At 43.6% G+C, this 24,570-nt stretch overlaps 1 protein-coding gene across 14 annotated transcripts in view; it reads left to right on the top strand.

The window, feature by feature from the left end:
• The window catches only part of KTN1 (kinectin 1), a 144,749-nt gene that overhangs the window by 14,390 nt on the left and 105,789 nt on the right, over positions 1-24,570 (top strand). For 6 of the 14 annotated variants that reach the window (XM_066608273.1, XM_066608268.1, XM_066608275.1 and 3 more), the window contains exons 2-5: positions 17,824-18,375; positions 20,323-20,472; positions 21,871-22,044; positions 22,732-22,862. In XM_066608273.1, coding sequence (XP_066464370.1) covers positions 17,856-18,375; positions 20,323-20,472; positions 21,871-22,044; positions 22,732-22,862 — 975 coding nt within the window. In that variant the 5' untranslated portion in view covers positions 17,824-17,855. Of the gene's footprint in view, positions 1-17,823; positions 18,376-20,322; positions 20,473-21,870; positions 22,057-22,731; positions 22,863-24,570 lie in introns of all 14 variants that reach the window. The other 8 variants (XM_066608265.1, XM_066608263.1, XM_066608271.1 and 5 more) reach the window with 3 other exon arrangements.

Raw genomic sequence — 24,570 nt, 5'->3', positions numbered from 1 at the left:
CACTATCAGATTAAGGCCCCCTGTCCACAGGCGTTGCTGTATCCTGCGGCGAATCTCAGCCGGAAGACGGTTCTCCACAGGTCAGCCTATCTGACCGCGGAGAATCGCAATAATTCAACGCTATGGAAAGCTTCAGCCAGCGTGCTTTCCCGGTGATTTACCTCCGGCAAAATTACTGCCGTGGACAGGGGGCCTAAAAGTAAATGGACACCTGAGCAAGAATCAAAAATATTTTCCATTAGTTCTAATGACATTTATTTTCTTCCTTTGGCCCTAATGACATCTGATACTCTCTGCGGCATACTTCTACGAACGTCTCATATACATCAGTTAGTATTTCCCTCTATTCATCCTGCAAAGGTCTGGTGAGGTTTCTCAGAGGACGACAATATTTCCTGACCCAACGTTTCAGTTCGTCCCCAAGGTGTTCAGTAGGGTTCAGGTTAGGACTCTTTGCAGGACAGTCTTATTGTGGAATGTCCATACCCTCTAACGAGCATAAAACAGTGATGGATGTGTGACGAGGCGCGTTGTCTTGTTGGAAGTATTGCTGACCATTCCCAGAGTATTGCCACATTGTGGGCAGCACATTATTGTCTAGTATGACAAGGTACACCTCCATGTTCATAGTTCTTGCCACTGCATCCAATGGACCGAGACCATGCCACGTAACACATCCCCAGACCATACCTGAACCTCTGCTGTACTTAACTGTTGGCACAAAGCACTCCGGGAGAAGGAGTTTCCCAGCCGCCCTCCACACCCAGGTATGTCCATCTGATGGAGATGAAGTAGTGCGGTTCTTCAATAGAACGTTCTTCCATTGCTCAACTGTCCAACGATTATGCTTCTTGCACCGTTGTAGACAGGCTGAGGTATTGCGCTTTGTGATGGACGACTTGTATGCAGTATAAGCCGTATATCTAATAGCGTGCAGTTCCCATCACTAACTATGGGGACATCTCCAAGGGTCGTCATCTTATGTAGTGTGGTTCAAGACACGTGACATGCTAATAAGACACAACCCACTCTAATTATAGCGGTCTCCAAGTATTTTCAGTAGGATAGCATATAACTTGGTTCTCGGATCCGGTATTTCATCCTGCCTTTGTACTATGTGGCTTTTTTTTTTCAATTTCGGGGTCGCTCACTATTTTGGTTCATCAGTGTAACCTGTTGGATGATGATTGAACTGATAATCGTACTGGATGTTTGTGTGTTCTAAATCCAGTAACTCTAATTATAGAAAGCATTCCCTGTTCTCTATAGTGGATTTTGTGCCCCATGTATTACAGCACACTGTGTTAGGTTACATAAAATTGGCAGATACTCGGGTAACGCTGTAAAGCAAGTTTATGGAATATTGAGGTATTTGTTTTACTTCTGGCAACTACTTTGGCCTTGCATAAAATATACCTATGACACACTGCTATATATCGGCTGCTCTTCTGTGTCTGTAATATGGGTGTGCCATCCCAGCCCTCCTGCAGGTCTCCTAACCTGACCTCCGAGCATCATAGATTCCTACGGAGATCCGCAGTCCTACTAGGAGGTATGTCCGTTTTATGACTTTAATACATGGCCGGAATGTGGTGGTTTCACCAGCCTAACATGTAGAAGAGTAGTGCATAAAGATGTAATTGTAGAGAAGCAGTGCTACATCGTTTTCCAAGCACTAAGTTCTCTTCATTAGGAGTTCACCACTAGGTGCCACTGTTCTTGTATGCGGAATGATTCGTTCACCAATATGGGAAGTTGGACAGCTGTCCACTTGTGTGAGACATTCCTTTGGTCCTTTTACTGTAAGCACCTTGAGGCTGGCTTCAGACGAATGTATATCGGCTTGGTTTTCACGCCCAGCCGATATACGTAGTCTCTCTCTGCAGGGGGGAAGGCTGGAAGAGCCAGTGCTCTGAGTTCCCGCTCCCTCTCTGCCTCCTCTCCGCCCCTCTGCACTATTTGCAATGAGGAGAGGCGGGACGGGGCGGGCCTAATTCGCGGAAACTTGGCCCCGCCCCGCCTCCTTTCATCGCAAATAGTGCAGAGAGGCAGAGAGGGGGTGGGAGCTCAGTTCCTGCTCCTGGCTCTTCCATCCCCCCCCCCCCCCCTCTCCTGCAGATGAGGACACCGTATATCGGCTCGGCGTGAAAACCCAGCTGATATACAGTCGTCTGAATCCACCCTGAGACCCATGACTTTCTTCCCAGTGGGCTACAGCTCTGGTCACTGTGGGCACTGGGGCTCAGGATCTGGGGGGACATTACTGAGAGAGTGTGTTCAAGATGGTTTATGAGAAACTTCTGCTTCTCTATGGATACAGGCTCCATTCAGTGATCCCCGCCATATACTTTGTAGATTAGTTACAAGGGTTTGTCGCAGTTGCTGTGTGATGATTATTACTATTTTCTGTGACTATGCAGGAATGTCTGTGAAAGATGTTGGTAAAGAGATTTATTTTTTTCTGCATAGGAGGTAATAGTAATTGTATAGTGACAGGGACTTCTGTGGCAGTTTATGCTGCAAGCTTGACGTGGAATCTGCGCCAATTCCATGTCACCTCTGCATCTTGAAAGGGCATCGTTCACTCTAATGGAAATCCGTGTTGTAGTCTATAGAGTGTTAAGGCATCAGTATGGAGTCTTAAGCTCTCCCTCATGACCTGAAGGTTGTGAGTTCAATCACTGCCTGGTTCAGGTAGCTGGCTCCAGGCTAACTCATCCTTCCATCCTTCCAAGGTTGGTAAAATGAGTACCTGAAAGCGCTGTGGGATAAGTTGGCGCTATACAAATAACAAGTGCCTTACCCCCGCCTTCCCTTTTTCCTTGTGCAGAGAAATTGATAGTTCTTGACTTGGGTTCAATGTTGAATTTTCTGGATGCTGATTAGCCCCAGTGAATGAAGCTGATCGTGTGTGAGTCTGTGGCAGGCAATATGCAAATCGGTGTCAAAATTCTGAAATTATTATTATAATTTTTTTTTTTTTTTTTTTTTTGAAAGCCACTTTTTGGGTTTTTCCAGCACTGATTTCATTATGTCAGCATGATGACAACAATACTCTATATGCTTTGTTAGAGCATCCAAGTAAATTGCTATTGCAGCGCCTACTGTATGATAATGCATGCTGAAACGTGGCTTCTCCTGTGGTAGCCGCTGATTGACTTCTCTAGCATCCCGCAGCAATCGGTTGATCATTGTAATGACTATTTTTCTGGCCGTTCTGGCTTTAAAGTCTAAACCAATTTTTAGGTTTTATCTTTTTTGCCTCTTTGGATCCTAGTGATCATCGCACGTTTATTTTTTGGCCGATGTGTAGCTGTTTGAGACAAACCAGGTGAGCTTTAGCTTTGTGTAAATGTTGTACGGTATTGGACAGACAACAGTGCTACCCAGCGTGTTCGTGTTTTCTGCGGTTCTTCAGCAAAGTCTTGTTTTTACAGAGAAGAATGTGAGATGTGGAATGTTATCTGCTGTTCTCAAGGTGTTGTGCAGGTGCCGTGCAGACTCAAAACCGGCCTTGGCGTGGCGCCAGTGGTTTTAGAAGGTTGTTTCTGACTATATAGTAGTAGACTTCAGATTACTTGTTGTTCCGTGCAAACTTTATTCATGGCAACCAGTAAGAGGTAAACACTGATAAATGGAGAACACTCGGGGGGGGGGGGGGGCCAGAAGGGGTGGATTTACCGCAGAATTTTCATGCAGACCCTCCACACAGAAATTCTGTGGCATTTACAATAGAGTGGGTGAGATTTTGAAGTGTCAGAAATAATCTGCACAAAACCTGTGCATAAATTGACATGCGGTACAGAGTTCAAATTCGCAGCATGTCAACTTTATTGCAATTTACCACTTCACAATGAGGGAAATACACGATAAAATCCGCACTTGTTTGAATGGGCCTGTAGGTGGTCTACTTCTATATATCCCTCATTTTATTTGGCAAGTGGGAACGGTGTTACTGATCAGTTACTGAAGGCTCTTTTACACGGACCGAGAATCTCACAATTCTCGTTTGCTGTGGAGACACGCTGATGACATCATCACCAGCTCCTCTGCGCTCATGCAGCCTGTTGAGAATCGTGCACTAGTCGTTTAGTGTTTTTAAGTAGGCTGAAACTGACACGGCTATCCCTCATCGCCTCTCTGAGTACTTGCTAGTCCATTTCCCCTCACTACTAAGAGCAGAAAATTAACCAGAATTGAATTTCAGTCCTCTGTAACAGTAGTTTTCTCTGCCCTCCGTTGTCCTCTTCTACACAATCCTCCATCACAATCATACAGTCCTCTTTAATAGCTCACTGGAAAGGCAGTGAATGCACATTCACAAAAGGGGAGCAGCTTACAGTTTACTCTGACAGAATTTGCTAAGATTTTAGTCCTCTGGTCTGCAGTTCGATTCTATCAGGGCTACCGTCATGCTTTTGGAGTAATTTTAAAGCTAAGATTCTTGGCATGTTTGGAATAGAGTTAGGAATACTGAGTTTACAGCTGTCGTGTTTTTTTATTTATTTATTTTTTATTTAGTCATGTGGTCAGAGGAGAGAGGGAGGGGAGATTAGTCAGCAGCAGAGAATATTTGTGATTCTCCTGTATATCTCCCTGTCCCATACAAGGGATGACATGAATTTTTGTTTATCACCCTCCCCATCAATCAAAGCTTATTTGCTCTCTGATTGTCACACAATGGGTTTTTCCCCAGAAAAGGAGTGAAATGAGAACTTGCTCATCTAATTGCTTCTCTACACAGTTTAATGCCGGAGATGCTGCAGTCACTGCCAACCTTGACATCTAAAAGTTTTTGTAGAAAAATATTAAACTTTTTTTCCGATTACACAAGGCTTAAAATTTGGAACAAAAAAAAGCTGCTACATAGAATTGGTATTGCTACATCTATAACAAGCCATGCTACAAAATATTATAAAGTACGAAAAATTCCATTAATAAAAAAGATGGGGGGTGGCGGAGATCAAAAATAGCAGTTTTCTGATCATCTTCCTTACCTGAAACAGGAATAAAAAAAAATAATTAAAAAAAATAGTATATGCCTTAAAACTGTACCAATAAAAACTAAAACTTCTAACACCAAAAAACAGGCTGGATACAGCTCTATCGACTGAAAGTTCAAAATGTACATTAAAACAAGTGACATTTTCAGGAGGGCTTTCCCAATTTTTACGTGATTCTTGGGGACTTTAATCTCCTTGACGAAATGTTTGTCTTGGTGAAGTGGTGATGGGGCATATTAAAACATGTACAGTGAACGGATGGGGCAGACTGTGGGATCCTAGTGTACCAACCAAGCCATGCGCCATTATTCTCCCCCAGTACATTATCGGGGTGTGTGGTTGGAACTTACGGAACAAGTTAGTGATTTGGAGCCCAGTCCACTTTTTTTACACGTGGTGCTGGATTAGTAGGATTAGGTAGAACTATGACCGTGGCATTCTCTATACATAGGATGTGCAGAGCTTGTATGTTTATTTGGACTTCTTACTCATCTTAATAGAATGGTAAGATAGAAATGTGGGGTTGTTTCCCTTTATAGCCGTCCATGTGTGGGATGTCGGGGAATAAACAGATGACTGCTAAGTTTATCCTCTTGTCTAGTCGGGTGTAATTGCCTTGATGTCCGTGGCTCTTGTATAGAGTGCTAATTATGGGAAGCGCGCACATCGAGCGTTGACCTTGGGAGCTGGAGAGGAATTCTTATTTTAAATTCACGTTGTAGCCAAAACATCCTTATACTTCCCCTCGCAGCTTGCTAACATGTTGGGAAGGCTTGTAGGGTTTCTGAAGGAAGACTCGTACTCTATTGTTTAGCTGTAAACAGATATAAGTGCATCACAGCTGAGTTGGCTTTAATTCATCGCCATATCCCAATGGGGCTCATGCTGCAACAGGAAATAAAGTGGTCATTTCCGATTCCATATTTCAGTGTATTAACCCTTTTTTGAGCAAATAGATGGGCTGACCTAATGGGGTTCTATATTTTGGGTTAGTTTTCCTTCTTGGAGATGTCTCCAAGAGAGAACAGGTAATTTTACTTTAGAAGAAATCAACCAAGGTGTAACACAATGTACCACCGTCATAAAAATACCTTCTTGTAGGATGTTTAAAGGGTTTGTACTAGATAAGCCTCATTGGTGGGGGTCTCGCCGCTGGGATCTGAGCTGATCATAGGAGTGGGGGTCCCCCAAAGGAGGACATAGATTGAATGGTGCAGTGGTCATGCATGCATTGAGGCGCCGCTCCATTCATTTTCAATGGGACTTCTGGAGATGGCCAAGTCCTTGTACTTGGCTATTTCTGTGAGCTCCATTGCAATGGATGGAGCGGCGCCTTAATGCATGCACGAAACGCCAATTGGGATGGGTGCAGTAAGTCCACTGTGATGAGTATTAGGGGACATGGGCCCCCTATTTTAGTGATCAGTGGAGGTCTCATCAGACCTTTATCACCTATCCTATGAATAGGTGATAAAAGTATGTTCTGGTACAACCCCTTTTAATACGTGTAGGGAACGTTAGTTACAAGTACTATGTTTTTATGTTGCAGTTTGAGAACATATGAAATAAGTTGGGGCTCGTTCATGCTAGGAAAATGGCGTGCGCTGACTGAATGGCTCAGTCTTATGAACGTTGCTGAATGGACCCCTTTAATAATAATGAAGTACGTTAGGTACAGTGCCAATTCGTCCTATGTTTTAAGGGAATTCGGTGATGAAGGCTCCATATGGGAACTCCCCTGCTGGTGTGAAGAGGCCCTTTACATCTATTTTTATGCTGAGGCCACTTTCCTGGGAAGGGAAGTCTATATTTGATAGAAGTATGATTTCGAAGAATGATGGAACCGCCTGTGAAACACTGACATGGCTTGACACCTCTCCACAAAAGTCAGTAGCTGCCTTGCAAGGAGGCTTAAGCCTAAATCTCTCCGGTCATAATTATACCGCATTACTCAGCAGTATTTCATTCAACATCTTATTTTGGGAAGTTGTAGCAAAATAGCACAGAGGGGAATCTCCTACTATAGCCGAGCGTCTCTTCCTGTGTTGCTTATTATATCTATGGGTGTTTGTGAAAGTGTAACTGTACTTTAAAAAAAATCCTTTTGACCTGTCATAGGGACAAGTCAGGGTTTGATTTGGGTGCGTTGCTTAGGTTCTGGGACCCCCATGATCGTTAAAATGAAGCAGCAGAAATGCTCAGCCAAGCACAGTCTCTGATTGCTAAAGATGGGCTCAATAGAAAGTTTCTGCCCCCATCTTCAGATGCCCCCATCTTCAGATAGTAAGTAGAGACTGTGCCACCTGATTCTTGTTGGAGGTCCAGTTGCTGAAACCCCCACCAATCAAAACTTTTGACATGTCCTTTTAACATTTCAAAAGTGTCTTTGAAAGTATAGTAACACTTTTTAAAATCTTTGCTCCACCTGTAAATGGTAAATTAAAGTAACACTCAGCATACCAGTACTTCCTTAATTTTCTCATCACCTTTTGAATATCTTATTATTTTTTTTTTTACTTTTATTCCAATTAAAATATGAAAGATAGTGTCCCAGAAGATTGGCCATGTCTGCACTCCCTCCTCATTGTCCTGTGTCTTGCTGTAGTACAACTGGCTGTATCAGGAGCCTCCCCTGACAGTCCATTGTTTTCAGTTTTCTGTGCCAGTGACAGAGCAGACAACCAGAAATGTTTAGTGGAGATGTGAATGGTATTAGGGCAATATATCTCCACCGGAAGCTAGAGGTTGGCTACCTGAGTCCGGCCAATCAGCAGCTTGGGCGTGACCGGGGCGTTGTCTCTAGCTGAGGCCGGCCAACCTCTAGCTTCCGGTGTCAACGTATTGCACTAGTACCGATGTGAACCTCATCTTAGAGTCTGTTTCAGTTGTCTTTTTTTTTTTTTTCTTTAGAAATCAATAGTCCAAGCAAAATACAGAACGCCCCTCCACTAATCAGACTCTCCTCCTCCAGCATTAAAGGGGTTCTGTCATTAGGAAAAAAAAAATCAATACTTGCCTATTTCTCCCCTGTTAGTCATCTTACCACATCCTCTCCTCACCGATCTTCTCCTGGGTCACGTCACCTCCAGCCGGCCGGATCCTCTTTTTCCTGTGAAATAACGTACATTCACAGGAATTCTGCTTCCTGCAGGTCTTAAAGTTACAGATCCGAGAGCTTCGATGGTGCATTCAAACTCCAAAGATGGGATTCCTTTATTCATCCACAAATATAATAGCAGCGACATTTCAGCTTGTTCTAAGCCTTTGTCAAGGCTAGTGACCAGGTACACTGACCTGCAGGAAGGAGAAAGCCACGAATGTACGTAACGTCACAGGAAGAAGAGGATCCAGCCGGCTGGAGGTGACGTGACCTGGGGGACTGGAGGATCCAGGAGAAAATCAGCGAGGAGGAGATGCGGTAAGAAGACTGACGGGGAGGAGGAATAGATAAGTACAGAATTTTTTTTTATAATGACAAAAATAATCTCTCTTAAATCTATGCTAAAATTTGTTTTCAGTGAGGCTGGGATGAAGATGCATTGTTAGCTTGCTGAGAGATCAAGTTACAGCTGCTGCTCATGGAATCCTATGGAGAGGAGGAGCAGCAGCATCTGCAGAGTAAGGGACTCATAATCTGCTGCAGATCCTACTAAGTTGTCCTTTTATACTGCTGCTGCTTCTGCGGCTGTTCTACAGAGACATAGGGGAGCAAAATCTTCTCTTGTGTGTGCAGAATATGAGACATGACATGGTAGCTAGTCAACACCCACTCTGGAGCCTTCAAATGGGATAACCGGTGATAAATGCAGGATGCAAATCATATAATGGTGAGATATAGTGTTATTACTCATGTCACACATGGCAGTTTATATACTAAAGTCACCTTAAGACTTTCCCTCGTGGTCAAGCCCCACCGCTCAGCTGTATCCCAGACGCACACTTCTTCAGCCATCTGGAGGTGGGTGGGGAATCTCTTGATCTTGAGCTGCAGCACAGAATGGGAGTTCTTAAGAGTCCTTCCATAAGCTGGTTTTTCAAACTAGAGAGCCAAACCCTGAGGGATGCAGAATGGATTTGGTGCTCTGCAAGCTGCTAATGGGTGGAGCTCATGCTTGCTTCTGAAATATAGTTAGAATTTTCCAGTTAAATACTACTTTAATATAATAATGGAGGTACCAGCAGGTAACTCATAATATCTTGTAAATTAGTGATATGACAGGACCAGACAAGTTACTGGTCATAAAGACTGTTTGAGTCTTCAACTGTCTGCAATAATACTTCACCCTGTGATAATGCCGCCAGGTTTATACTTCATTCATAAAAAAACTTGAAATGTTGAGTGATAAAGTAAATTCTCCTTTTAAATTTCAATTCTAAACCAGGAGCAAGTGTGGAGTTGCCTTAAATAGTTTAAAATGGACAGATCACTGGGTCCTGATGGCATACCTCCCCCCAGGTTTTATTAAATAATGTGATAGACCATTGTTTAAAAACCATAGTGACTAGGTCTGTTCCGCTGGATTGGAGCATAGCAAGTGTGCCGATATTCAAAAAGGGGTCAAAAAGCAAATCTGGAAACTACAGGCCGGCAAGTCTAATTTCTATTGTAAGATGTTTGAAGGGCTTCTAAGAGATGCTATAATGGAGTACCTCAAGGAAAATGGCTGTATAACTCTGTCTCGGCATAAGTTTGAGGATTCGCTCCTATCAAACTAATCTGATCAGCTTCTGCAAGGAGATAACTTGTAGACTGGACCGGGAAGATTCACTGGATCTATATCTTGATTTTTTTCCAAAGCGTTTGATACTGTGCCGCGTAAAAGAAGCTTGCTCAAAGGCTGGCAACTAAAGTAATAAGTGGAGTGGCCGTTCTATAATACCCACTACAAGAAGATGGCTGAGGGGCGACCTAATAGCTGTATAAATATACTAATTGTCAAAAATCCAGCACCTAGGAGTTGTCGGAGTAGAATGAAACTTTGTGATTGTAGCAATATAATTAAGTGATTACAATTAGAGATGAGTGAACGTACTCGGATAAGCACTACTCGTCCGAGTAATGTGCCTTATCCGAGTACCGCTGTACTCGTGCTGAAAGATTCGTGGCGCTCCGCTGCTGACAGGTGAGTCGCAGCGGGGAGCGGGGCAGAGCGGGCGGGAGAGAAGGAGAGAAAGATCTCCCCTCCGTTCCTCCCCGCTCTCCCCTGCAGCTCCCCGCTCCACAGCGCGTCCCGAATCTTTCAGCACGAGTACAGCGGTACTCGGATAAGGCACATTACTCGGACGAGTAGTGCTTATCCGAGTACGTTCGCTCATCTCTAATTACAATATCAGAGCAAAAGGATAAAATATTGTAGAAAACTGAACACTTGAAGGGAGTCTCTAGTACCCTGTTGTACCACCTCTAGCTTGTATACAAGATGGGATATGGGGGAGCATGGAGGCTTTAGTACCCTGTTGTACCGCCTCTATCTTGGATACAAGGTGGGATACAGGGGGGCATGGAGGCTCTAGTACCCTGTTGTACCACCTCTAGCTTGGGTACAAGATGTCATATGGGGGGGGCATGGAGGCTCTAGTACCCTGTTGTACCGCCTCTAGCTTGGATACAAGATGTGATACGGGTTGGCATGGAGGCTCTAGTATCCTGTTGGACCACCTATAGCTTGGATACAAGATGTGATACGAGCGGATATGGAGGCGTACAGGTTCTGTATGGTATCCTGCGGCATATTGGTCTACATTTGCCGTAACTGTAACATTTGCTGAACTCTAGATCATGCAAAGTCATAGGCTGTCAAAGTTGGTCGTCACATATGGTCTTATAACATGTTCTGTTGGTGACTGAGCAGGCCACAGCAGAGTAGTAATATTGTAGAGCCATTCATGTGACATCCTGCTGAAAAATACTTCTTGCAAGCCGCCATGAGAGGAACACCTGTGGCTGCAGGATGTCCTGAACATATCGCTGAGCTGTCATTGTCCCTCGTGCCACTACTAGGGGTGACCAGCTGTCCTATGCAGTGACCCCTTCCTCTAAGATCACAAGTTATCCCCTATTCACAGGATAAGGGGATAACTTACTAATTGGGAGGGGTGGGGTCACTTCCCGAGAATGGTGATCCAATGTTCCCCGGTGTCCTCGCTGTGGGCTTGGTGAACCCCCTGCAGTGTGCAGGTGACTGAATGGAGTACTGTTTGTATAATCGTGCTGACTCTCCATTCACTTTAACTGGGACTGCTGGAGATGGCTGAACGCAAGCACTCGGGTATGTCAGCCCCGTTGAAATGAATAGAATGCTGACCATGCTTGCTCTGCCAGCGCTCTGTTAATTGTGACATCATTGCAGGCGGCGGGAGGGGGGCGGTAACTTGCTGGTTTTTTTAAATGACACACTGCCTCAACATTGGATAGGATGCACAAGACCCCCCCCTAAGCCTTGGTGCTGCACTCGTTGGCGACCAAGATCCCCAGACGATATGCCCACACGAACGTCTCGGAGTGTATGTCATAAACCATGTGTTTGTGCCACCATTCATGACTAGTCTGGATAACCTCAGAACACAATTGTGGCAGCAGTGACCTCAGTGGAAGATGACAATTCGAGAGGCATTTGGAAGGAGTTCATCTGTGTCTCAGTTGACTGTACCGCAGGTGGAGGGCACATAGCGCATTTATTAATTGGTTAGTAAAACTTGATCGCTCATTAAACCGTTTAATTTTTTGTGTAATTGTAACGTTGGCATTGTGAAATACAGGGTTTTGAAATTGGGTCTGTCTTTTTGAAACACCCTCTCATTGGGAGCCGCCGTAACACGCCCGTGGAGATACATGGGGCTTTAGTGCAGCTCTGTGTGCCTTCAGTTTTATAGGAAGGCATATAAATGTACTTTATCATCTCTTAGGTTACATATAAAATTGCAAGAAAAAATAAACTTGGCATGCTCCATTGTATACTATATTTTGGAGTTTTTCTCCACTAGACGTTGGTTACTGGAGTAGAAAATCAACACGCTGCTCCTTTACGGACTTTGTGTGCCACCGCCTGCACATGGCTTATCTGCGTGCTTGAGTCATTTTTTTTGCTTTTGTTGCTTCGTGGTCCCTTTTATAAGGCTAGTAGAATGATCCCCTAAAACTGCAGGAACATATGCCAACTAGAACATCAGCAGAGGAAGAATGAAAAGTATTTACCTAGAGGGCATTTGAAGCGCTGAGATTATGGTGTTCAGCAAATAGTCTGATTGGATCAGGTTAATCAAGTGAAGAGCAAAAGGATTTCATGATGGCTGAGTTGTCACTCATTGTGCTCAACAAGGGCTTGCTTTATTTAGCTCTTGTTCGCTGGAAAAAGGCAGCGAGAGGCTGGCAGAGCGCGGGCACAAGGGGTGAGGGCACACTGACTGCAGACGAGGCACAGGGATGGATCTTCCTAGCACATAGTCAACAGTGCTTGCAAGGAAGGGAAGCTGTGATGTCTGCACATCCTATGTAGTAGCTTTAGATAGACAGACAAGTGGGCAATAGCATATAGACACTGAGATGGTGGGGGAGATCCTTGAGGCGTCTTGTGTGTAAGGGGCTGTTCATAATACGAATCTTGTTTTTTGTATTTTTTTAAAGTGGTGGTCTGAGTTACTTTTAGTGAAAAATATATGTTCCCCATGGAGTAAAATAGTCGTATACTCCTCTCCCCGCTGTGTCCAATGCCGGTGCTCCGCTGCTCTGTTATTGGCTGCAGCACTTGTGACGTCTCAAACAGGATGCTGCAGCTTGTAAACGTGACGACAGAGGGGAGACCCATTAAACGGATAGCTATGCTTTTCTATTGAGACGGTTTTTGCAATAAAGTGGTTTTTTGTTTTTTTTTCCTGTAAATTTCTTTATTAATAAAGTTTTATAATTGTACACTTTTTGCCAACTAACCCCCTTTAAGGCCTTTTTATCTCCATATGTTTTCCATTGACTATAGTGTTAAAAAGTATACATTTCCTTCCTTTTTTTTTTGGAGATGGAAAACTAGTAGACTTTCATCCCATAAAAAAAGTTCACAACTGTATGGGAGGTCAAATGTTGTCAAAGGTATGAATTTTTGAACTATGTTTGACTTATTCGGGCCTATGGGTATATGGGTTTTTCTGCTTTGCATGTATTTAATTAAAAAAAAATGCAATTTACGGAAGCTTAAATTCAAGTGTGAACAGCCCTGGCATCTGTTGGGTACTGCTAGGTTGGTCCAGTCCCACTGGCACTGTTAGCGGTGTTATGGGGCATGCCATACTTTTGGGAGAAGGACGAATGGACTTCAACATTATAAGCAGTTCTTTAGCTTTCTGTTATACACTATTGCAAGTTATGAAATCAGTGACAGAGGACCAAACTTGTAATTAATTTGTTTGCTACTCACCTTATGGATTTAAGGCCTCATTCACACGAGCGACAAAGACGCATTGCTATAATGCTACAAATCACATGTATGTGAAGTCCATGTTTTCCTATGGGTTAATTCACACATGCGATATTTTGTAGCATGCGACAACCTGACACAAAAACCTCTCAGGTCCTGCAATATGCCCGCGACTCATGAGGTTTTGTAGCCCATGTTTCCCTATGGAGCCTTCCTCGCTGTTGCATTGCATGAAAACACGGTTTTCGTACGGTGCAATGCAACCTGGACAGTAGGAAATCCTACTGTCAAAGCCATAACCTAAGCCCTAGTTGCAGGGAAAAAAAAAAAAATACACATACATCACCTAAGAAACACTGTCAATCCAGCCTAGTCTTCTTCCCGATCCCCGACACTGGTCGTCGTTTTCTCTTCTTGCCGGGGATTAAAAACAGTAGCTTCCTGGAAGTGCTGCCTCTGATTGGCTGACACTCAGCCAATTACAGCCATTCATCAAGCGTTGGCTCTGATTGGCTGACGTTTAGCCAATCACAGCCAGTGCTTCAAGGAGGCGGGGATTTTTCAATCCCCAGCCAGAAGTGAAGACCAGTGTTGGGGACTTAGGGAGGAGCTGCAGCAGAGCCACAGACAGCGCTTCTAGGTGATGTATACTTTTTAAAAAATGTTTTTCTTCAGCTACGACTTATATTTGGGGTAGGGCTTATACGTCAAGCAGGTTTCTGGAGGAAACGTATATATTGTTGTCTGTTTTTTTTTTTTTTGTTTTTTTTTTAAAGAGAAAAAATCCCATTCAAAAGATGTTACAATTGACAATACATTCTTGGACTGTTCCTGAAGATTAAGGGTCAACTCACACAGCCATATTTTTGCACCATGGTGGGAAAAAAATCACTGCGTGTCCTGTTATTTCCCATTTTCATGGACTAAAATAGGACATGCAGTGTCGGTGGAGGACTGATGGGTGCCCGTGTGCTTTCCAATGTGAGCTGCGCCTGAGTTTCTCATGTGCCGCAGGCATATGGCTATTTGACTAAGAGTTAAGTGTAATTATAAGTTTTTCTCTGCGTTCTTTACGGACTGGATGTAAAGACTGTCATTAGATTTGCGCTCAGCGCAGGGCTGCATTGAGTTCGTTAACTGTATTATGTCACCCTGTTTGTATTGCCAGTTTTGGCTTTTCTTCCAACGTGACACGATGATGAGGAAACATTGCAGCTCTATTGTTGAGTGGCGATGATCTCCCCAAGAAAACATGTCTCCCGGGCGCTGGCGTGTTTTGTATGAAGCCTCGGCTGAGCTGTCGGGTTCACGGAGTGCAGAGCAGCATAAACTTGTTATCCTTTATAAGTAGGCTTAGCTAAATCAGCCCGTGTGTTTTCACAGCTCTGCTTATTCCGTTACTCGGATGTAAAAGTGAAAAGCACTTTGTTTTGTCCTTCAATGTCATGCCTTACCAATTCTTTTTCTTCCGCTGTTGACTGTAATTCGCCAAGTCTGTGGATACAAATATATATTCATTTACCGGTCTTCATCTGCTAAATAAAGTAGGTTCTTTTTTTTCCTTTTGGCTAAGAATGAACAGAATTTTGGCGTCCACGTGTAGCCACCACCTTCTCATTCAGTCAGTCTACGTACCGCCGTGTAATACTGCATCTATCACACGTTACGTAGTCGGCCAATGAAGATGGGAATTGAAAACCGTAGAGTGTTATATAGGACTAGCAGTGTTGCATTGTGTGCCCCTTTTACGACCACTGGTTGGAGACTAGTTAGAGCACAACTAACAGTAGCCACACACATTAGATATATTTTTGTCAGTCAAACTGGCCAATCAGTTGTGTAGAGGGGCTTCACAGCTCTGAAGCTGATGAGGATCGTTTGCTGATCCTTTTGTTCTTGGGAGATAAGCCACTGCCGGAGAAGTGGGGCATCGGCCTTTTCACCTCTCTACCAGACGCACTCGACTGGGCATGTGTATATATGTCGGCTATTTGGCAGAAAGCTTTGTGATGTGACTGGGCAGCCGAAGGCCCCTCTCACATGGCGTTGGCAAAACGCTGCAATTTTACCATAGGTTACTGCGTCTGATAGCGTTTTTTTTAATTGTGATGGATGATGAGGGGTGTTAAAAAGCGCAAAAAACGTGGCAAGATAGAGTCGACATGGCGCTCGAAAACGCTGCCTTCGAGCACATGTCTGCAAGGCCCCAACGAAATCAATGGGAGCGTTCTATCGGAATTACCACGGTGTTCAAAGCACCGAAGTAAAAAGTGAATGTGAGAGAGGGGCCTAAGGGGTATTACATGATGCATCATTTATCACCTATCCACAGAATAGGTTAGAAATGCCCGATAGGTTGTGATTTCGTTGTGATCTCGCTGCTTGGACAGACATTAATGGGCAAGAAATGTATTCTAGTGTGCATAGGTGCCAAATGATTCGGACATACCCCCTTTTAAAACCAAACTTAACCACGGGTGCACATTTTAATACATATCAACAGAGTATCTCTTTGCATACTTTCAGGTGGTAACTGACCACATTTTTTGTGTTTTCTATAAAGTACTGAAAAAATTTAATCAAGCACACTTCACCATATAAAGAAACCTACTACGCGGTATAGTTTTTCTTTGGAGCCTATGCAAGATGTAGGCAACTGTATCCAAACTAAGTTTTTAGATGAGAAGCACGTCTTTATGTTGGCGGTATAGCTTCTTGGGGTCCGAGGCTTTAAAAAAATTTTAAAAAATTTTAAAATTGAGTTGCCACTGGCTCCTAAGCTGAGAAATTTAGGTGCTAAGTTTTTTTTTTTTTTTTTTTTTAAATCAAATGTAATGTTCAGACCTACTGTGTGAAGTGCCCCATGTGCTATGCAGTATAGTTCTAATCTTATTAGTATAGTTATGTTAGAAGTTGTACTTGGTCTCCACCACCCGTGCAGTATAGTTATGGTCTCCCTACCCCTACTGCAGTATAGTTCTTCCTGGTTCTGACTTTTCCCTCATGCAGTATAGTTACATTCAAAAGCTCCATAATAAAGATAAACCCGCCTAGAGTTAACTTGCTTGTCTTCTCTCCAATGCTTAGACAAACCACACATCTGTCTCTACCCATGTCCGAGTCCATAGGCATGCCACTTATGTTTTCTTGAAAGATGCTGTCGCTCAGATCAGTTGCTTCAGTAGGCGGGCAGTTAGCTGAGAAGACCCCCGAAGCTGGAAGCAGTGTAGATGTTGCTCCTTCGGTTCTTGGTGGGCAGTGTCAGGGGAAAGGCCCAGCTGCAGATGTGTCTGCTTGATGTAGAAGAAACATTTCTCGTGTTCAGCAAAGCGTGTCGGCAGTGCTAGTCCCAAATGGCAACAAGACTGAAAAATCTTGTCGCAACTTGCAAACTCCTAGGTATATCGGCAACTATTTTGGTCATCATCTGAAGCCCTGCTTCTGTTTAGTATTGAAGCCTTGACTTGATGGTGGTTCTGAAGGGCAACAGATGGACCTCACTGATTAATAATGGGCTCCCTTGGGGTTCTGGCAAGGTTTCTATAATTTTGAGGCAAGAATATTCCTGTTTGCACTTGATGGTAATACCAATAAAAAAAACTTGTATAAGTGCAAACAAGGACCTGCGTAATACAAGGGTAGGCAATGGCAAACCACCCCCAGAATGTCTCCCAAGAAAATGTCATGATGGGATGTCACCGTAGGAGTTCGTCATGACTTGGTGCTTGCACCAGGGGACTAGGTGCCATACTTAAAACTGCATTGCATACATTTGTGGATTTCTCTACTTGCCTTATATTTTAGTAAAAGGTGTTTGGAATTAGAGTCCCTACTTTGTGAAGGAGTTTAATGGTTTTTTCACAACTTTTTTGGTGAAAACTTTTTAATGCAGTTTTCTGATCCAAAGTCAAAGATGGCCTTGTATGTTCACTTCTGGCTTTGGCTCAAAAATCTTCCCCAAAAAATTAGTTTGAGACCACCATGAGAAGCACCTTATTTATGACATTGGTGAGATCTGAGCTCCAAGATAGCCAGCAGAATGATCCCTTGAGGAGTGTTACACTAAGAGCTTATTTACATGAGCGTAAATCAGCCGGTGTTTTCCCTGCCAGACGATAAACGATTCCATCGGAGCAGTCCCTCCCCGTCATCGGTTCTCTGCCTCTCTTCCATTCTGGTGTTTACAATGGGAGGGGGTGGGACAGGGGTGGAGCTAAGCTCTGCTCTGTTCCACTCACTCATGGCTGACTATGGACAAGGGGCAGGAGCTTGGCTCCGACCCATCCTGCCCACTCTCATTGCAAACCGTTATAAAAAGGTCTTGATTTATCAAATTTTAAATTGTCTGTTTCTGTATTTGTCCTGCAGAGCACTGCTGTTAAATGTTCTTTAATTTCTCTGATTCATTGTAGAAAGAAGACCTGCACAATTTTAAGAAAGCACAATGGAGTTTTACGAGCATTTTCTAATCCTGGTTCCACTGGTAGTCATTTTGGTCAGCGTCCTCTTCTTCTGCCTCTTCATGAAAGAGACTTCTTATGATGAGGTTCTTGCAAAACAGAAGAAGGACCTGAAACTCCCTTCCACGAAGATAGACAAAAAGAAAATAGACAAAAAAAAGAACAAGAAAAAAGAAACTCAAAACGGGAACCTTCACGAGTCTGATTCTGAAACGGCCATACGTGACTTTGATCTGGGAGATGCTCTGTCCAGTGAAGAGGAACCTGTCACCCCAACTCTTGTCACTCCTGCAGAGAACACGACCAGTGTAAGAGAGCGGAAGAAAAGGGACAAGAAGCAGCCAAAGCCAGTGACTGAGGAGCATGTGAACAAGGAAGTCAATGGGACTAAGGTCCCTGCGAAGAAACCAGAACCGGTTCCTGTAACAAAGCAGCCAACACCCCCGCCTGATACTACTGGATCCAAGAAAAAGCAGGGACAGAAAAAGCAGAAGAATGGACAAGGTAACTTGTTGCTTTATCTAACTAATGCCCATTAGCAGCTTTTTAACTTCAATTGCATGTAAGTGAGCCTCCTTGAGCTGTATGCAGAGACCAGCAGGTGGTCTGTTATTTGCATTCCGCTTTTTTGTTCTGCCCCAGTTCTGCAGCTGAATACAATGTTATCAGCGGTCCCATGGACAATCGCAGAGTGTAGTCCCCAGCTCTCCATCCAAGCAATGGATTTCAAACTCAACTAAAAATCATAATTCAGAAGCAAAGCAAACGATGGTAGCATTTACGTTCAAAAGACATCGCTTGGACAAATTTTGAGCGATAATTCTTGCGTGTTAGTGGGGCTTTCATTGGGTGGGGAAAACTTGGCCCTGTGGTGGTGCTTGTTGGCCATCTTCGTGGCACCCATCTTGGATTCAGCCCATGAAACGTCAATGAAAGAGGGTCGTGGGATACATTTTACAGTTATTTAAGGGTAAAATTTCATTAGAAATTAATAAGTGCAGTTATTTATTCATTTGTTTTTTAATACCTGCAACCATTTTTAAAGGGGTTGTCCCGCGAAAGCAAGTTGGGGGTATACACTTCTGTATGGCCATATTAATGCACTTTGTAATGTACATTGTGCATTAATTATGAGCCATACAGAAGTTATTCACTTACCTGCTCCGTTGCTAGTGTCCTCGTCTCCATGGTGCCGTCTAATTTCAGTGTCTAATCTCCCGATTAGACGCGCTTGCGCAGTCCGGTCTTCTCCCTTCTGAATGGGGCCGCTCGTGCCGGAGAGCTGCTCCTCGTAGCTCCGCCCCGTCACGTGTGCCGATTCCAGCCAATCAGGAGGCTGGAATCAGCAATGGAACGCACAGAGCCCACGGTGCACCATGGGAGAAGACCTGCGGTCCACCGTGGGTGAAGATCCCGGCGGCCATCTTCGCAAGGTAAGTAAGAAGTCACCGGAGTGCGGGGATTCGGGTAAGTACTATCCGTTTTTGTTTTTTTTTAACCCCTGCATCGGGTTTGTCTCGCGCCGAACGGGGGGGCTATTGAAAAAAAAACAAAAACCCGTTTCGGCGCGGGACAACCCCTTTATATGGATTTCATCCATAACTTATAATTTTATTTTCTTATATAAGAATGCAAGTAGTTTTATTTATTTTTTCTTCTCCATTTAAAATGCAGCCACATTTAAGCCCTATTGGTTTAAAGCTGTCCATTCAATTATACGGATCATGCATGTATTTTTCAGTGGGGAGAGCTGAAAAATAGACGAGCTGTTGTCCAACCCTTTGGCAGAAGGTTCTCTTATGTGAGAACAAACTATTTGGTATGTTGAAATCCGGAAACTTGGATTTTTCTTTTTTTTTTTTTTGTTCGAAGACGAGAGCACTATCCTTTTTCGACGAGTCCAGCCTACTGATGTGTACAGTTTGGCTCCCATCTGTCTAGTAAATATGGCCACCTTACAGCAGTTGTCCAGCTCCAAATAATTGATTACCTATCATCGGCATACGTGATCAGTAGCTGATTAGCTGGTATCCACTACTTGAGCACCCCTATAGTTCAGCTGTGTGCCAGGGCTGTGCACTTGTGCATGAAGCTGATGCGTGCCGGAAGCTCATAGCTCAGGACATATGCAGCAGCTTGGAATGGTGTTGCAGACACAGTTCCCATTGGAATGTTGCACTGTCGGTGTTCCTCGGCGGCAAATTTATTTTTTTTTTCTTTTGTCACCCAGGGGGCAGCAATAAAAAGTTTCATTCAGAAAAAAAAAGTTGTCTTTTTTTTTTTTAAATTGCTTGTTGAGTCTGTTGAAAAAAAATAGAAATGAGTGACTTCCAAAATGTAGGTTGATTTTGGAAATTGTTCATTTCTAAAAATATTTTCTTGTAATTCCTTGTAGAACATGCAAAATTTGCAAAGAGCATAGTAAGATTTTCTCACTTATGTCTTACTCAGATGACTCCCCTATCAAACCAGAGCCAAAAACTGAACACGTGATCCCTTCTAAAAAGCAAGAATCTGTCATTCCGCTGGCTGAAGTGAAGCCACAGGAATCTGGATCTGGAAAGAAGACCGTGCCAAAGAAGAAACAGAAAGTAGAAAGTGGTATGTAGCATTTGGGTTTAAGGGGGTAGTCTAGGGAGAACGAATTAATATCTGATCAGTGCTGTAAAAAAAAAAAATAGTCCTACTTTCCTTACCTGATCCCCTGCAGCTTCCATTCCACCTGAGCCCTGTCCCCCACTGCACTCCTTCTGGCTCCAGCAATGATCTTCTGTCATATGAGGCCGCTGCAGCCAATTACTGACTGATCCTGAGTTGCATGCAGTTTGTAATTGGTTGCAATGGTCACATGCCTCTGTGACAAGACATCATGACTGTCCCAGTATTAGGCACCATTGTAATGGGAGCGGAGAGGGATTGGATGAGGGAAGTTGTTTTTTTTTTTGGGGGGGGGGGGGGGGGGCTTTTATACAGCACTGAGCAGACTTCAATTTAAAGAGCGCCTGTCAACAAATTATTTTTATTTTTTCCCCATAGTAAACTACATACACCGCTTACGCAATGATGCCATGCGCTTTCACAAAGTTACTTTGTTGGAAATAGTTTTGCAAGCATACCATTTATTTATTTATTTATTTATTTAAAGTGTATAGTTTGCTGCATGCAAATTAAGTGCGACTAGTTTTGTTGGTGAGTCAGACCATCCATGCCGGGACTGACCGATAGTTTGCATACCTTCCCAAACACGCCCCTCTTTGCCGGTGACATAGTGATGTTCTCCATGTCATCGCTGCCACGGTCTTAATCTGGTGCATGTGCCATGATCTCCGAGACGGTGCATGCACAGTTAATCTGTACCTGTTGTGGGCAGATTCAACACATCAATCTACGTATGTGCCGGTCTTGAAGGGTATGGCGTTTAGTGAGATTAAAACTGTGGCACAGAGAGGAGCATTGTTTGGGGAGGTACTCAAGGCATCAGTCGATCTGGATTGCCACTGGACCAATCACCTTTAAAGCGATCTGGTCCTGGACAAACAAAGATGGCCAAACCACTTCACTTGACTGCTTGATGCACACTGTGCACAGTATGTATCATTAGCCTAAGACACTACAGGCTGCTCTGATTTGGCCAGCACTGCTCATGTGGGCAGCACTGATTAATAAAAGCAATTGTAGCGTCTTGGACTAATGATGCATACTAATACGCAGCATGCATCAGGTAGTCAGGGAAGCTGGTGCGGCCATCTTGGTTTGTCCAAGGCCAGAGAGGGTCACTTTAATTTGCACGTGGCACTGGGAAAATAAAACCCTGTGTTTTACAGGTAGACTTGCAATGCTTTTCCAACATGGTAAATGCCCATGACGACATTGTTTAAGCTGTGTAGGTCGTTTTAACTCCAGGACACCATATCCGGGGGCCCATAAATTATTGCAAAGCTGGTTAGGTAGAGATTAATTCTCTAGTAGCATGTTACAGCAAAAAAATCTGTCTTGTAGTTCTAGCTTTAGTAGATGAGCCACTGATTCACCCAACCGTATACATCCCCTTGATGGATAACTCGGACCCAACTGTGGTGGTGAAGAAGGAAACGGCTGGCTTGGAGAAGGCGGCAATAACTGAGGTAGTTCAGAAGAGTGGGGGCAAGAAAGGGAAGAATGTTACAGACAAAGGTGAGCGCAAAGGTAACTATATGGTTTTTATCTTAACTATTAAGTGTCATATGTCTTCTGGATTGTGGAACTGTTAAGTTTTCCTTTTTTGAATGGAGCTGAGCTATAGCACTATACACAATCAGTGACCAGAGTGGCGATGGTCTTCCAACAAAGCAGCCATGTTTTACTGCCCTTGTATAACACTAGTGATGATGATGGGTGATGCCATTGCTGTTTGGTGAGGGGCTCTGTTACAAACAGGGACAATCCAATTGTAAAGCAAGAAAATGGCAGAGAAATCAACTTGCCTTTTTTTTTATTTTTTTTTTTACCCCCTCTGATCAGCTGTTGTGGCCATGTGAAGTTGTCTGGCCAGTCAGTTTTTATGCATTGGCTGCTGCCAGTGAAAGGCAGTCATATAAATGTCAGGTAGGGGGAGCGAGCGATCATCTATCAGTGTAAATGGGGTCTAATAGTTCGTTCCCACTCCAGTGGCCAGGTTGTGTCTAGTTTCTGCTGAGATCAGCTCAATAGATGCGCACAGGCTAGTGAAGAGCTGATAAGTAGGCATCCGAGATGGCAGACTCCTGCCAATCTACTGTTGAAGGCTTATCCTTAGGTTATCAGTAGATGAAAGCAATTATTCGATAAATGTTTTCTGAAAAGATATATAAAAACGTACATTCAAAAATATATTTTTTTAAGAAAATGCAGAGTTGAAATTCAAAGACTTCCTGTCCTCCATGAAGAATCTGATGTTCTCAGATGATGAGGCAATGTCTGTGGTGGAGATGCTGAAGAATAAGTCCAGTTCTGTGCTGGCGATGGTCAACAAGGTAATAATATGCATACTGATAACTACTTGATATATCTCACTAAAGGGATAATGTAAATGGATAAACATACAACCCTCAATGTTAAACTTTGGTCTTAGGTTTGCTCACCTTTTCAGGAGTTGTAACCTTAATTTCCATCAATGTAGGGTCTGTTTTTTGTTTTTTTTTTGTATTTTTGGTTATCTGGTTGTAATCTGGTTAAGTTGTATTTTTAATTTAAGATATAATGTAATAAAATACTTTAAAAAACAAAGTTGGATGAAATTGATGCAAATGTGGGTTTTTATTCTATTTTTGGGGAGGGGGCACTTGCGTTTACGATCGAGTTATGGTAAAATTGAAGCTTTAAACCTATTTTGCAGGTCAGTATGTATGATTATGTTGATACTAATGTTTATAGATTTTATTAATTTTACTACTCTTTAAAAATTAAACGTTTTATTTAGAGCCCCATCACAGGGGTGGTCCCATCTGACGTTTATATTGCAGAGGACAAACAGGTTAAAAGTTGTGCGAAGGAGGACTGTATGCGTTTACATATGTGAAATTGCGGTTTATATAATGCCTCTGCAGCTCCAGAGTCTGATACTGTAAATTGTCACTTTTTAGGGATTCTTCAACAATTAAAGGAGATGTCTCACGCCGAAACGGGTTTTTTTTTTTTTTTAATAGCCCCCCCGTTCGGCGCGAGACAAACCCGATGCAGACGTTTAAAAAAAAAAAAAACAAACAGATAGTACTTACCCGAATCCCCGCGGTCCGGCGTCTTCATACTTACCTTGTGAAGATGGCCGCCGGGATCTTCACCCTCGGTGGACCGCAGGGCTTCTGTGCGGTCCATTGCCGATTCCAGCCTCCTGATTGGCTGGAATCGGCACGTGACGGGGCGGAGCTACACGGAAGCGCTCTCCTGCACGAGCGGCCCCATTGAGAAAAGAAGAAGACCCGGACTGCGCAAGGCGTTTTTAGACGGATCCATGGAGATGGGGACGCCAGCAACGGAGCAGGTAAGTGAAATAACTTCTGTATGGCTCATAATTAATGCACGATGTATATTACAAAGTGCATTAATATGGCCATACAGAAGTGTATAACCCCACTTGCTTTCATGAGACATCTCCTTTAAATGTATGGAATTTAATCGCTATTGGATTGGTGGGGTCAGGACTATATTCCAAATGAAGCAGATGCGGCAATAAGTTGATTTTTGGGACTCCTAATGCAACTCATGACAGCCTCAGCCTTTGTGTGTTTCAGAAATCATGGCGGGTCCAAGTGGCTGGAACTTAATGATCAGAAGCATGTTACTCTTTGTTATGGATATACCCTAAGGCGTGAGTCCCATGGGGCATAAATTTTGCGTAAATCTCGCAGAATGACCGCACGGAAATTCAGCAAGATTTCTGCGGCAGAGAGGCAGCTTCAGAACCCACACCATCCAGTGCGGGTCTTGAAGCGGCTTTGCCGCCTGTAATCCACTGTGGCCAACTCTACCCACTGAGCCCGCAGCGGAAACGGTGATAAAATTGACTTTAAATTCCGCACGGCATGTCAGTTTCAGCGTGGCTTTGTTGCAAAGGCTTGTCCGCAGTGTGTGGACGAGATTTTTGCAACTTTCGTCCACTTTGCCACTAGGCTTGGGTTAAATATTGCCAACGAAATTTTTGTACGGAAGGTCCGCATGGAAATTCTGCGTCAATTCCACCCC

Source organism: Eleutherodactylus coqui, chromosome 6 (assembly GCF_035609145.1).
Source record: "Eleutherodactylus coqui strain aEleCoq1 chromosome 6, aEleCoq1.hap1, whole genome shotgun sequence".
In the NCBI taxonomy this organism is placed as follows: Eukaryota; Metazoa; Chordata; class Amphibia; order Anura; family Eleutherodactylidae; genus Eleutherodactylus; species Eleutherodactylus coqui.
This window is presented reverse-complemented; position numbering and strand designations above follow the sequence as displayed.